The sequence below is a fragment of the Pleuronectes platessa genome, chromosome 17, assembly GCF_947347685.1.
Source record: "Pleuronectes platessa chromosome 17, fPlePla1.1, whole genome shotgun sequence".
Classification (NCBI taxonomy): domain Eukaryota; kingdom Metazoa; phylum Chordata; class Actinopteri; order Pleuronectiformes; family Pleuronectidae; genus Pleuronectes; species Pleuronectes platessa.
Window position 1 is genome coordinate 10,951,923 of NC_070642.1, and position 14,806 is coordinate 10,966,728.

General features: G+C 41.7%; 2 protein-coding genes across 2 annotated transcripts; one reads left to right on the forward strand and one right to left on the reverse strand.

The window, feature by feature from the left end:
• Positions 1-920: 920 nt before the first annotated feature.
• rps29 (ribosomal protein S29) lies at positions 921-2,171 on the reverse strand. The gene is made up of 3 exons (XM_053445205.1): positions 2,030-2,171; positions 1,422-1,521; positions 921-1,042 (listed from the first exon to the last, which is right to left on the reverse strand). Exons 1-3 carry the CDS (start codon positions 2,089-2,091, stop codon positions 1,034-1,036), a joined length of 171 nt encoding a protein of 56 aa, XP_053301180.1. The 5' UTR covers positions 2,092-2,171; the 3' UTR covers positions 921-1,033.
• Positions 2,172-5,564: 3,393 nt separating this feature from the next.
• mgat2 (alpha-1,6-mannosyl-glycoprotein 2-beta-N-acetylglucosaminyltransferase) lies at positions 5,565-10,203 on the forward strand. Its single transcript, XM_053445676.1, has 2 exons — positions 5,565-5,766; positions 8,386-10,203. The coding sequence occupies exon 2, from the start codon at positions 8,630-8,632 to the stop codon at positions 10,040-10,042; it is 1,413 nt and encodes a 470-aa protein (XP_053301651.1). The 5' UTR covers positions 5,565-5,766; positions 8,386-8,629; the 3' UTR covers positions 10,043-10,203.
• Positions 10,204-14,806: the final 4,603 nt, after the last annotated feature.

The window sequence follows — 14,806 nt, forward strand, 5'->3', positions numbered from 1 at the left end:
GCCATGTTGTTTCATGTGGATCCACGCTGACTTTGATATTAATCTCTTTATCTAATAAAAGTTAATCAGTTGTTCTTTCGTGCAGTGCAGTTTATTGTGATGCAGTCTCCGTGAACAGTAACAAGACTTCATTTCTTGTACAGCGTCAAAGCAGACAAGTCTTTAAGAATCGTGAATGAAATTTGACTAGTTGATCACAAATTTGAGATTGACATTTATATATTGTATACTGGTAGGGATTAGAAGAAACTATCCTTCCCTTATTTGTTCTTCTGTATGGTCTCTTACTTGAGTGCCCACAGAGAGCATCTCAACAGTATTCAGACCTTAAATAGTGTCGCTGCTGAGTAATAGACAAGCAAACCTTTTAAGATGTGATGCTACAAGTTTACCTAAACACCCCTTCCTTAGTGTAAAGCTTTGTGGCAACAGGCCCGACACTGTGCTGTCATTACTATTTATATGCATCAAGACCCATCGCAGCATCTAAATCCACACCATTAACAAATAGCTTAGTAGCAAATGTGGCCCAGGTCAGGAAGGTAGAAATTGAAGCATTGACAAACTATTCAAGTAGCACCCGTGTTTTGACTTTCATGTAGTGGTTCTTCCAAATTATTTTCTACTCTCTTAAACATATACAAATAGTCCCATCAAATAGTGTGACCAGCCTCAACACCAAATTGAACTAAAATTAGTTATGTAGAACTTCTCAAATTGTTGTTCACAGCACACTCATAACATCCTTTAGGAATTTTAAGTCTTAGATATCTATATCTATATCAGCGATTTAGATTTCAGTGTTTTAGATTGTGACACTCAACTTTCTACTCAGTTCCCATCGTTCCTGCATGTCACCAACCAGTACCCCCATATCTGTGTAATGGCAGAGAACGATGCATAAACAACACACGAAACCATTAAGCTTTGGACAAAAAAACACATTTATTTGCAGTGCTGAATTATCCGCATCATCTCGGCCGGTGCTCCAGAGATCCGGTGACCCATCTGAGGACGCGTCGGCACATGAGATCTAGTCCATCTGCGTGAATAGAAGAATCAAGGCATCAATAATGACAACAAAAATAGACGATTGTTCCTGGAAATTCATAGGATCATACAATCTACTTCAGACTGATAATCAGCCAAACTCTTAACTAGGAGGCTGGGTTCTTGCAAATGTACACACAATTCTCAAGAGCAGATTTCCAACACTAACTAAATTGTACTATTCAAAAGGTTGCATGCAAAGATTTTACAAATCAACATTACAATGGAGCTCGAGGTGTCACTGTTGAGAGTGAGTCTCTACGACTTCCTCAAAGCTTGGCGGCAGCCTTCACCAACACCAATGATGCCAGATGCTGTCAAATGTATCTCGGACACAGATCACACGTTTTTAAATGGTCAATAGTTGTTACCTTGACGAAGCCGATGTCTTTCGCGTACTGCCTGAAGCACTGGCGGCACATGTTCAGCCCGTATTTACGGATGAGACCGTGTCTGTTCGAGCAAACCCGGCTGAAAGAGAAAGGGAAACAAGGGATCGGTTATTTATTCACATTAACAGTAGAGTTATGACTTCAGCTTCCATTCATCCAGCTACAGAGGAATGTGGACAACAGGTCGACACCGGGTAGCATCGCTGTGCTCCCGTCCGATCATCTCGGCTAACCTCAGCCTAGCTTAGCTCAACACAGAATTTGGAGCTTAAGAAGTTAACAGCGCGATGTGAAGAGACAGGATGCACATTGAACACCTGCTTCTCGTGGTTTTGACAACACACACCGGCTTTCAACGGGGGAAGCTTCATTTCGAGCTAAAGTGCGAGTCGGCCTCCACACCACTGTAGCACCGCTAAGCTAACTCGGCGCTAGTGCAGCCTCCGCCGCCATGTTGGCTGTGTATCCGCTCCCATGCGGTGGGAGTCCGCGGCTAAATTACCAAGTACCGGAGTCAACAAACACATTCAACCCGGATATTTCCTGTTCATAAGAGGATGTTTAACCGATTTACGCTCAGAACTGACCAGGAACGGGATCCCTGACCGAACTTTCTGGGGTGACTCCAGTACAGCTGCTGGTGGCCCATCTTGTCTCTTTCGCTCGGATTTCGGAAAGGAAGAATGAAGGCCGCGCATGCGCAAATGAAGCGTCCACGCGAGCTGTTTCCGGCTGTGGAGTCTGAGTATGTCGCCCCCTACTGGGGGAGAGGACGGAGACAGCCTGAAGAGGGCGCTACATGCTGCTGTAAACACACAGTCAGTGATGAGAGGAGGCTTTTAGTTCATCCTGGAATCAAACTGTAGCTGCTGCTGTCATCATATCCGGGGTAAACTGATTATTGTTATGACTGTGGGTGAAGGTTATAAGTAGTGAATTAACATTTATCTATAATAATATATTCACAACTCACTTTTAAATCAAAGGGATAGTTTTACCCCAAAATGAAAAGGAGCTCATTATCTACTACTTGGCAGAGGGAGGGTAGGGTGAAGTGTGTGTGTCCACGAAAAGCTTTTGGAGTTTCAGGGGTAAACAGCGTTGCAGCCAAATCCAATACAATTGAGGTAAGCGGTGAGACATTCTTCAAACGTAAAAATCCTCCATACTGCTCATGTGGTGTCATCCAAGAGTTCAAAACCCGACAGTCATATTCGACTCAAAACGCATAATTTACACCATGTTTCTGGCCTAAATGTCCTCTGATATCCTATGGAGCCGCGTTCATGTGTAGCTCTCAAAGGACATTTAGGTTACAAACATGATGTAAATGAGGCGGTTTGAATTTGAATACTCCATTGTGTTGGATTTGTCTGTTAGTTGTAACAACAACCGGCCCGAGACTGCAGATGAAAATGAGTCTAAGAGACTAACTTTGGAACATTTATATGAACCATAAATTAATCATCACTGTCCCTTTTAAATAAAAAAAAACAACAACAACGAAACACCAAGAAGACAAACCAAAAAAAATATATTCTTCATCCATTTAGATCTTCAGTAGGGCTGATTAGAAAACACTGTGACTTTTGTTTTTGACCATTTTCAATTTGACAATATAATTTACACACTCAACATCTAAGTAGCACAAGGTACAGTATAAGTACACACTTATTAAGTACTCAAGTGAAGTATATGTAAACATAGTATGCAGTCAAAAGGCAGAGGATAGATAGGATCTGAACTGCATGGTATGATTTGACCGAATTTTATTACCTTCATTTAACTCCTTCAGGCAAAAGTAAAAAATTCGAGTGTCATGACAGAAAATTGATAAATAACTCATTTATATTGGTGTAACAATTTCACCCTAACAAACTTGACGAGTATCAGAAGTAGCACAGCTGGGAGAGAACAAGGCAACACCTGGAGCAGCTCCATCAACAGTGAATAATGGAACCACCCCCAGGTCACTGTGACAGCATCGTGGAGATTTAAATAGGTAATAATTTCTCATTCACAGCTGTGAACCCAATAATATTAAAATGTTAAATATAACTGGAAATATTCCACCATTTAAAGTACTGTTGCTCTGGTTTCCAGTTTAGGTGAACAGCTGTTGGTACTGATCAGCAGCTCTGGAAAATAACATGTGAGCTTAGCTTTCTTTCTTTCTTTCAGACTCATATGTCCATATCCGTAGAAAAAGTTAAAACACATAAATAACATACTACTACTACTAAACCCACTTCTACTAAAGAACAGCACAGCACACAAAATAAAAAACTGCATACATTGAACATTCATCAAAGCTTTGCGATAAAATATTAAAAGAAAGAGATTCAGATCTAAGTGAATGCCCAGGCTCTTAAGGGACTAAAAATATATATTAAAATACAGAGAGAAATATAGAATATACATTTAAAAGTACAATCATCACACTTTACCACAAATCCACAGGGCTTAAAACACATCTGTTCTAGTAGTAAAAAAAAGATGTGTCCTTTGTATCACATGTTGTCTCTGTGAGGGCCCTTATAACCAACACATATATTTGTACACAAAGTTACCCAACAAAGCATGAAAGGTGGCGACATTTCTAGCCACAGAGACATGAGTTTAAATTTGAGCTGTTGTATGATGAGTTTTAAAAAGCCCTGGAACTCCCTGCCTGAGGATTTGAGGCTTGCAGATTAGGGACATCTTTTATATTTCTTCTCAAAACGTAAATGTATTACTGACTGATTGTATTTGTCCTGTCTTAACTGATCTTGTTTGAACTTTGTAACTTTGTTTTGAAAAGTGCTGTTTAAAAATAATTTATTATTATCATTATTATTATTAAAAGTGGGATGATTAGGAAATCCCCTTGTTGTGAGCATCAGGGCTTGCTCTTGGAAGCTGTCAGGCGTGTTGGTTTATCCTAAATAAGAGATGAGCCTGACTGGTGCAATTTAAGTATTTATTGAGATGCAATGGAAGTTGAACAACAAAGCTATGGACAATTATCACAGCCTAGGCTAAATCAGTTAGCAATAGGTAGTTAATAATGGCCCCGAACAAAAGGGGTTTGATATAATTATAACAGTAGATTTAATATGATTGGTTATAAAAGATTGGAGGGGAGTCACCGCAAATCAATTTGGTTCTCGCTTATTGGTCCACAGCTGTAGTCCACCTCCTCTTGTCAAGGAATCCAGGAAGTGACAAGAAGCCGCTCTCTGTGACGCTACTACTACTCTGATAGTTGCTAAGCAAAATGTTCTCTTCATGAAAGGCCTTGACACAGCTGATGCCATGTGGGCCATTGGAGAAAGGAATATGATGTTCCTGCTATATCCAAACAATGTCCTGTTGTTGTAAACATTAGGATCCTCGAAACCAAAACAACGAAACAAAACAATGTCAACAAAGTCACTCTGTCACACTTATCAGACAGCTGCAAGAAATATATGTGATGTGAATGAATCTAAGGGAATAATGGTTTAATACCAAAAGTTAGAATTCAGAACAATTATAAGATTCATTATTAAGACTATGCAGCAAGGGTTATTTATAAATCATTTGTATAAAGGCCTTATATCTGGCCCAACCTGCTCAAGGCCCCTCCTCCTGCCTTTATTGCAAATAGTACAGTCAGACCCACACAACAGCTAAAATATTGAATTCCAAACAAAGCTGAAGCAAAATTCACAGTACATTATTACATATCATTATTATTAGTGTATGCCACCTGAAGCTTATTTCATTATTAAAAATCTATTTCGAACATGTTAATAAAAAAAGGAACTTATCCAAACAAGTGAAAGTGAAAAAAACATTATTTATCAACTGACAAGGCGAAACAATCAAGGGCTTAGTGGTTTAATCAACCTATTCGAAAAGGAGTGAGAAGAAATCAAACTTATTTAATCTCACCCCTTCTCCATAACTCATGAACAAATAATTATTATATACTTAATCCAGTTTCCTATACACAGTAACTAAGTGATCTCTAACTGAGTCTTGACTCTGTTTCGGGGCTGGTTTCTTATTTAGATATACAATAACCCTGGTTGTGTGTGTGTTAAGTGATCAGACAGGAAACACAAGACGTGATGGAGGAAAATCCTGAATCATATTTGGGTGTCTCGGGTGCCCCCCCATGGACCGGTGCATTGTGGGACAGCGGCAGGAGCAGGCAGTGGTTCCGTATTTGGGGGTTTGGACTGCGACTAGCTTCGAGTCGCGTTCCCCATGCAGCCCGCCGGACGGAATGGAGGAGAGCGGGAGTCCAGCGTCGACGTTTCTCGGTGAAAAGACCTCGCGGCTTCTCCAGTACTAGGTAAATATGGCGTTTCTGTGCCCGCAGCTGGGGTCTGGTCGTGTGGGGCGGGGGGAGTTGTTGACGAGGCTCGCTGCGCGGTGGACGGAGGCTGCCAAGGCAAGAAGCTAACTCACAGCTAGCATGTCCGTGGATGATCTTCGTGGAGTCTTTTTTTTAAGAGAGGGACCGACAGGGCAGGTTCTCCGGCTTCGTGTCGGTGACTTAATGACGGTAACGGGTTGTCACGCTAAAATGGACGGAGGCTGTGTCCGTGGTGTGTGTGTCGGTACTGACAGCGGCACATCCAGGACTGTAGAAGTCAGCGCTGCGGGGGCTTCAAGTGAAACATGACAGATGTAAACGAGCAGAGGAAACACGACTGATGCGGACAGAGATAGAATAAAACCACTGGGATGATGGTTACATTAAATGCAGTGGAGACGACAGCAGACATCATTGCTGCAGGATGCACGTTCCTATTGATCCATCGAGCTGTAAATATACAAGCTGTAAAGGTCTGATTAGGTAGATCTGTAATCTAATCTACAAGTCTCCAATATATATATAGTCTAAATCAAGTATTTCTATGTTAAAGTGCATGTTACCTTGTAGAATTAGATTGTCTTTGAATTAAATAACAGCCATCAGGTAGGTTTTTATTGGGGCTGAACCATTTGGTCAAAATTGGCATCAGGATATCAGTCGATATCGATAATTATCATGGTAAAATGAGATAATCCACTATTAGTCCCTCAATGGGGAAATGTGCAGTCATAAAGAGTCATAAATAGGCATTAGTAAGTAATACTACATAACTTAAGTGTAAGGGTAATGATACTTAAGTTTAAGGAAACATAACAAATATGAATGGAATAGAAACGAATATACAGAAAAAATATTTGAGTGATCGTAATTCTCACATTATTGTTTTGTTGAGTTTAAAGTGGGGCTGGGCAATGAAGCAATATCCCAAATGATCAACAATAGTTTTCATTGATGGCATTGTAACATAGGTTCACTATATATCGAGCTGATGCTTATGCATAGGAGTATAATACACATCATTAATCAAACTCTGACTTGTTAAATGTTTAGCTGTTTATCAAGTGTTTGTCATTCTCTGCTAACAATTGCTTTTTACCCTTGAAATAAATAATAATGGGATAGTTACTGGATATCAACCACAAGCCCTAGTTTAAAGATGGATTTTTGCTTCTGAGTGAAGGTTGTGGTTTTAAACTCTTCTTAATGGGAATAAAATTACAAACTTAATCAACAGCCAAATATTTAAAACATGGGAGTTTTGTGTTCTATCTCTCCACTGTGCTTGCACGATGCACAAGCAATAAACTGATATCTCTTTAACCTCAATGCAATTGATGAAAATAACAATGCAGTACTTATTGATATTTTGTGGCCCAGCCCCAGTAATTATTCATGATATCACAGTCTCTTTAGTGTGTAACGCCTGTACCAGGCAGTGTTGGATCCACACTCAGAGCAGTCAGCTGAGGAGGGTGCAGGCAGAGAGGAGACCGATGAACACGGTCAGTGAGGAGACCACTAACTTAATAACAAATGAGATGTGGAGGCTTGTTCAGCTGATCTGGGCAGAAAGGACGAATCAATATTTACACAGCAGTTAACAGCAGAGATTTACGCCCAAGGAAATAAGCATGTATTGAGCTATTATCAACATTGACAATAAGAATAAAGAGTGAGAGTATTGTGACGGGGGGGCTTAGCAGTAAGTGAAAGTCCAGCGTGAAGCTGGCGTTGAATAATTTATCGTGTTTTACTATTGGATTTTCATGCAAAATGAAGTTAGAACTATTTTTGCTTATGCACTTTCAGTAAGGATGGACAATTATACTTTGTTTGTTTTAAATAAAATTATATAAACCTCTATATATTGTACACATGTTGTCATGATACAAAATATCATTTTTTCAATATTATGACTCAAAGAAAACAGAAAACTAAATTAAAAATATTTATTGTTTCACAATGTTGTACATCAAATGATACTATTTACATGCATTAAATGAAAATAATCGTAGCTTAATGGCCAATAACTTCCATGACATCTCATGGTTTTCCTCTCTGAATTAAGTTAGCGTTTCAGTCGTCATGGTATTGGGTTAGTCGTTGACTTAGTCGGGGGTGTTCTTTCATTATGATTATCATTCACCGATTTATCTGTTGAAAAAAAGTGCCACACCCTTTTCCGCCATGAAATGTTCGGAATCATTTAATGTATAATACATCTTTGACCCCAAAATAAGAGAGTATATGCAGTTTTTTAAATATATGGATCAATCACTGAAAAAGTTAGTTAACTTTTCTTTTGTTAGAAGACAAATCTTCCTCTCTTTTCTTTTCTATTCCTCCGGTTCATTGGTGATGGAGAATAAAACGAGAAAGACGTTCCTCCACGTGTAGCGTTTCCATCAGTGGCGATCGGAGCCAATAAAAACCTGTGTCTACTTCTGAGTCATTTGACCCGGGTTTAATAAATTTGTGAATATTTTCAAAATGTTTTTTATTTTACAATATGTAAATTTGCCATGTTGTGATATGATGTGTAATAAGAAAACAATGCTAATGATTTAAACCATTACTTTATTTTTCATCCAGGTGGTTCATGCACACTGCAACCCTGCTGCCTCCCAGCACCGGTCATGCCTTATGGAAGATTCATTCACCACCAATGACATACAAGTGGGAAATCCATGTTTACAGCAACTGTTCATTTTGCCAACAATTAGCCTCCTCACAGCTTCTGTTTGATCAAGTCTGATCCCCGTGCAAAGCACCAACACCTCCACCGCAACCCTCCACAATCAAGTTCTCTCCCTTCGCAAGAGGCTGAGCCCCTATCATGAGATTCCGAATCTACAAGAGGAAGGTGGTGATACTGACTCTGGTGGTTGTCGTCTGTGGCCTAGCTTTCTGGAGCAGTGGAAGGCAGAGAAAGAACGACGCTGCATTAGTCCCCAAGGAGGTGGAGACGGCGAAGAAAGGCAGCAGCATTAGCAGCAGCAGCAGCAGCAGCAGCATCAAAAACAATATCCAGGTGCAAGTCACGCCCGCAGTGAGCCGGGCACCTGCTCCACCTCCTATTGTACAAATAAATGACACACATCTGGAAAAAGTAAAGGATAAAGAGAAGGTCCCCAAGCCAGAGGTAGATAACACCACTTTAGTCTACCGTGGCATCGTCTTCCAGCTAAACTTTGACCAGACAATCAGAAATGAGGAGAAGTTTAAGACCTCGCGACAGAAAGACAGTCTTGTTGTGGTGGTTCAGGTCCACAATCGACCCGACTACCTTAAGCTATTAGTGGACAGTTTGCGGAAAGCTAGAGGTGTGGACAGCATACTGCTGATATTCAGCCATGACTTCTGGTCCCCTGAGATAAATAAAGTGGTGGCTTCTGTCGACTTCTGTCAAGTCCTTCAGATTTTCTTCCCCTTCAGCATCCAGCTGTACCCACAGGAGTTCCCAGGACATGACCCCAAGGACTGTCCCAGAGACATTTCCAAAGACGACGCCTTAAGCCTGGGATGCATCAACGCAGAGTACCCCGACTCATTCGGTCACTACCGCGAGGCCAAGTTCTCCCAGACTAAGCACCACTGGTGGTGGAAGCTGCACTTTGTATGGGATAGGGTCCGGATTCTCAAGGACCACAAGGGTCTGGTCTTGCTGATCGAAGAAGACCACTACATGTCTCCGGACTTTATCCACCTCTTGAAGCTGATGTCCGCTCTCAAGCAGGAGCAGTGCACAGACTGTGACATCCTCACACTTGGAAGCTACAGCCACATAGGCTACTCCAGCAAAGCAAACAAGGTGGAGGTGAAGGCGTGGAAGTCCACTGAGCACAACATGGGGATGGCTCTGTGCAGAGAGACATACCAGAAGCTCATCAAGTGCACCGACACGTTCTGCACATACGACGACTACAACTGGGACTGGTCCTTGCAGCACTTGACCGTGTCCTGCCTGCCCTCTTACTGGAAGGTCATGGTGAGCGAGGCGCCACGGATTTTCCACGCTGGCGACTGCGGCATGCATCACAAGAAGGCTTCGTGCATGCCCCTCAGCCAGAAAACCAAGATAGAAAACATCCTACAGAGCAGCGCGAACCAGCTGTTCCCAAAGAGCCTCCTGATCGCTAAGAGACTGCCAGCCAACGGGGTCGGGGGGGTGGCCCCGCACGTGAAAAACGGTGGCTGGGGAGATATCAGGGACCATGAACTCTGCAAGAGCTACGTTCGATTACAGTGACCTTAATTGCTACTAATTATATATTATTGTCTCTTTTGCATCCTCTACAAAGAAAAAAGCCTTTTAAAGTAAATCTTTATGGAATATTCTTCATATTGCCTGTTTTGCTGGACTGTTCTAAATAAAGACGAATGTTGGATTTTTGGCTTCTTGAACAGAAATATGACTTTACAGTGAATTATTTATGCGATTCTGGGAAAATCCACTTTGGTTTATAAATTGTAATCGACAAATATATATTAAAGAAGGCTTTCAGATTACAATAGCAGTTACTTCAAGTTGACAATAATGTAGAACATGGTAAATCAGAAAGAGCAGGCAAGGGCTCATCAGGGCAGTCATAAATTTGGGGGAATCTGTGGACTTAGCATTCCCACTGTGCGTGCATTATTCATTTGAAGTTAATCATATCGCACAAATTTGCAGAGATCAAAAGAGATCCCCGGAGACACCTTGTTCCATTTAAATAATCTCCCACTTAGCCGATCTTTCAACAGGTTTCGCCATCACAAGGGTCTCATTACTCCTGTGACTGCAGAAGGACACAACATTTATACACACCAGTGATACTTCAATGACCAGGCAAACACAGGAGTAGTGTTTCCATCATGTCAGGTTCCACATAGGGAACATCATTATTGGTTTTATTTTATCGCACTGTCTGTGGTAATGGGTCTTTGGTGCAGAGGTATTTATTTCACAGACCCGGGAGAGCTCCCAGGACACCAATACAACTTCATCTTTGCCGTTGTTGCCACTGCAGACACATTTTCATTTGAAGTGTTTGGACCGTAGCTCAGTATCGACGCTTTCCGCCGAGGCCCGAGCTCAGTGACTGCTCTGAAGCTGCATTGATTCCCTATCCCCCCCCCCCCCCCCGCGCTCCGCCCAACGTTTAACAATCGGTTCTGCGAACTGTTCACAATCTGGAGCAACTGCAAAGTTATCGCTGACTGGCCTCTCCGTACAGTACATATTAAATATCTCCTGGCACACTCTGCTGCAGGGCCTTTCTTAATGTAAGGCATACAGTATATCCCGAGCACTTAACTGAGAGCTGTTTCCACGCAGAGCCTCACAATGACAAAGCCCAACAAAGCTTCCTGTGTGAATCTCTGCAGGGCAAGAAGTCCCGTTTTATTCTCCATCTCGTGAACTTTTAATTCCTAATGCGGTGCGAGGACGCGATGCTGGGACCGCTCAAGCTGAGGTCATGTGACAAGTCAAATGGTGCAGCTGCTCTCTAGATGGAGGCTCAGTAATTGGGCCTGCACCTCGGGGGACACGGCCCAGAATAGAACTGAGAATAGGAGGAAGTGGCACGGCGCTCCCGGTTCTTGGTGACGAATGGTTAACTGATGCTGGAGCCCTTGGAACGGTAGCGTGCTGTTGCCACTGAGACCACGTTCTACTTAGATTGTTTGAGGGCAAGAACGAAAAGGAAGAAAAAAAAAACAAAGACGTGTGAAATGCTTCACTGGGTCAGTTTCTGCGCTGTCCATTCATCAGTACACCTAAAGCTATGGAGCTCATTTGTGAGTGAGACAAGCAGAACATATTGAACACTGACAAAGATAAATAAAGCAATAATTTCATTATAAGATAAAGAAATATATTTACTATTTTAATTGTACAAAACTGTATAAAAACACAAGGTATCCTCTGTTACAATATCTATTTCTCTGAATTAATTAACTCACATTTACATTACCATGAATAAGCTAGAGAATTTTTCATTAGGGGTAAATTGAACCATGACTTGGCACCGACTAAGATAGATTTAAACTTTTCAGACCGTGAGTGGAGTTACAAACTTGGCTTGATTACATATTTTAAAACACACACACACACAGACGTTGGTTGCTTAGACAATTATTTTCTTACAACGTGGACGTGACTTTAACTTCAAACATCACACAGGTCTATCGTAACAATAGCGGTGCGTCTAGCAGCTGATGAGAATGACGATTTGTGGGTGGAGACCAAAAGTCGAAGGAATACCGGAGCTGGTTGCAAAAGCATGACTCCAATCATTGGCTGGTTTGCTTAGAAGGTATTAATGTAGTATTTAGTGTAATAAATCAATAAATCAGTTTCTAGAGTAAATGGCCCTTTTTGAAGTTGATTTAGCGCCCCCTGTAGGTTCCAGACATCTGTGCACCTTTATGACCTTTAACTATTTGTGGCCCTATCTCAAATTATTTAAATTTTTTAAGCACAAGCAATTGAACAAGGAAACTAGACTAAAGTACAAGCTCCCCTAGCACAAGTCATTTGTGTGTGTCTGATCTCACTATTAGTCTCACAATTTCATATTCTGACTAATGCCTATTTGTTCCTTCCATCGAATCCATCACTGACGCATGCTTAATTCCATGCACACATTTATTCTCCCTCCACTATCTTAAACGTGGTTTGCAACACATCGACTGCAGCTCATTCTCCAGGCTTTGGGCTGTTATAGCCATCATTCATCATCATAGCAGACTTTTTGCTACGTAAACATATCTCAGGGTCAATATGTGGAGGCATGCAGACGAGGGAACTGAATCACACCGAGAAGATGATTAAAGCGGGGCCTCGCACGAGCGACGGGATTCTCTCTCTCTCTCTGCGTCTATTGAATTCCTGTCTAGTGGGACCCGTTTCCCCCGAGGATGCCAGACTAATGCAGCCGTGACTATGTACGCCATTGCAGTCATTCAAACGGCCACTGGGATGAGAGGGGGGTCAGCCGGGCTGAAATGTGGTCAACAAAATGCAGATTAGAGGAAACAAGACCAGAGCATCTATACAGGACTATAATCAGTATGATGGTGCTTTAGAAGACATCTCTAAAAACACTGATCGAATACCAAGATGGCGCCACAGACGGCCGCCTTGGTGCACACTGGTTCTCGTTTTCCTGAACGCCTCCGGGACTCTGAGGCAGGCTGATTAGATTGTAGCCGACCCCTCCGACCCTGGACGGATTCCCTCTGGCAGGCGGCTGTGAGCCATCAGGACCACAACCATTTCACCCCCAACTGCTGCTGACCTCATCAACGAGGCCCGGGACCCCATCACTCCTCGGCATAAATATCCACGCCCCAGGCTTTCCTTGGCCAAAAGGGGCCACAATGTACATACTTCAAATTTGTAAACATCCGTCATTCTTATTGCACAATCTTTTTTCGATATACTATATTTGTATTCTGTTTCCTTTTTTATATTCCAAATTCCTTGTGCAGTTGGCAATGAAGCCCGATCGGACTCTGATCCTGATTGATGGCTGCTCCACACTGATGCAAGTGGCCCAGGGGAGAGCAGAGAGTCAGTCGGAACCTGTCCAATGTTGAGTGACACCCTGACAGGATGAGTCAGTCAGTGTCTCTCTCTCTCTCTCTCTCTCTCTCTCTCTCTCTCTCTCTCCGGCCTGCTGATCACACCTCCCATCCCTCACGCTGAGGCCGCAGGCTGCTAAGGGCTGTGAGTCCTAGTGTTTCTTCCAAAAGTGACTCATAAATTATGAAGGAGCAGTTTTACTTCCCGCTTGGAGCATAAAGTATATAAGGAGCAGGATGAAGCGGTGGGAATACATTTATAAAGGGGTGTGTGTGTGTGGGGGGGGGGGGGGGGGGGGGGATGTACATATAGATATATGCATGTTTTCCCTGTTTGATCCAGTGAAAGTTGATAAAAATGTAAGTTAAGTGCTTGCATTTGTCCAAGCAATGCTGCCCCCAGCTGGCCAACTGGAGCAGTAACATGCAGGGAGGCTGCAAGTCAGTCAGTTTTGCGTGCTGAGAGAAAGTTGATGTTATGACTTCATGATAAATGCAGGGCTGTAACAAAATCCACTTTTATGTATTATTTGAAACATCTTGTAGCAGACTTCACACAACATAGACAGTAAACATGGCTTTAGGGCTAACATAAATATCTAATCAATTATGACCACCATTCAAATCTTTTCCCATCATGGCGTGAAAGTTGGGTTATATAAATATAATTTAATATGGAAGGGGCATAAAAGTCAGAATCAAATCTTACTAAGTTTAGTAAAAAGTGAATAATAGATATTAGATATTACCACTAATGAATTTCCCTTCCATTACTTGTTATTGGCCTTGGCTGCATATTGAGTAAACCCAATTTCTTTGCAATAGTTTAACAACTCAAAAGTCACCTTTAATAGCTCGTCACTGGTAAACCACTACAAGTGTTTCCACGGTTTTTCCCCCCTTAACTTTTGCACAAACTACACCTGTGTCTTTTTGTTTAAACAAATTCGGTGACTATGTTTACATGGACACCGTCAATGGTCTGATTAAGAACCTATTTAAAACAGCACTGATTGTTTTGTTAGTCATGCTCGGCAAAGGCAGTAATCAAATTAAGTATTTCAATCTTAGTTGCATTATGTAGACATGTAGCCTCTATGTCTTAGCTCAGTAGAACAGCTACAATGACGTATAATGACTTCATAATCAGACTGTTTTAAATATCAGCAACTCATTGTAACATAATTTAAATGGGTTATTCATAATATGGTAAATACTTTGAACATTGGTGTCTATTTAACATAGTCATAGTCATGATCTTATGTGTTGAATTTGACCTCTGCTCTCAATTGAAGGGAAACATGTATATATATTCACAGTGAAGTAGCACAACCAGTGTTACACTCAAACATGGGCTTCATGTGGTGATCACTGTATCGTCACTCTGAAATAATAAACACAGTCAGAACTTTTAAGTCTGTCAAAGCTGTTTTAATAGGCG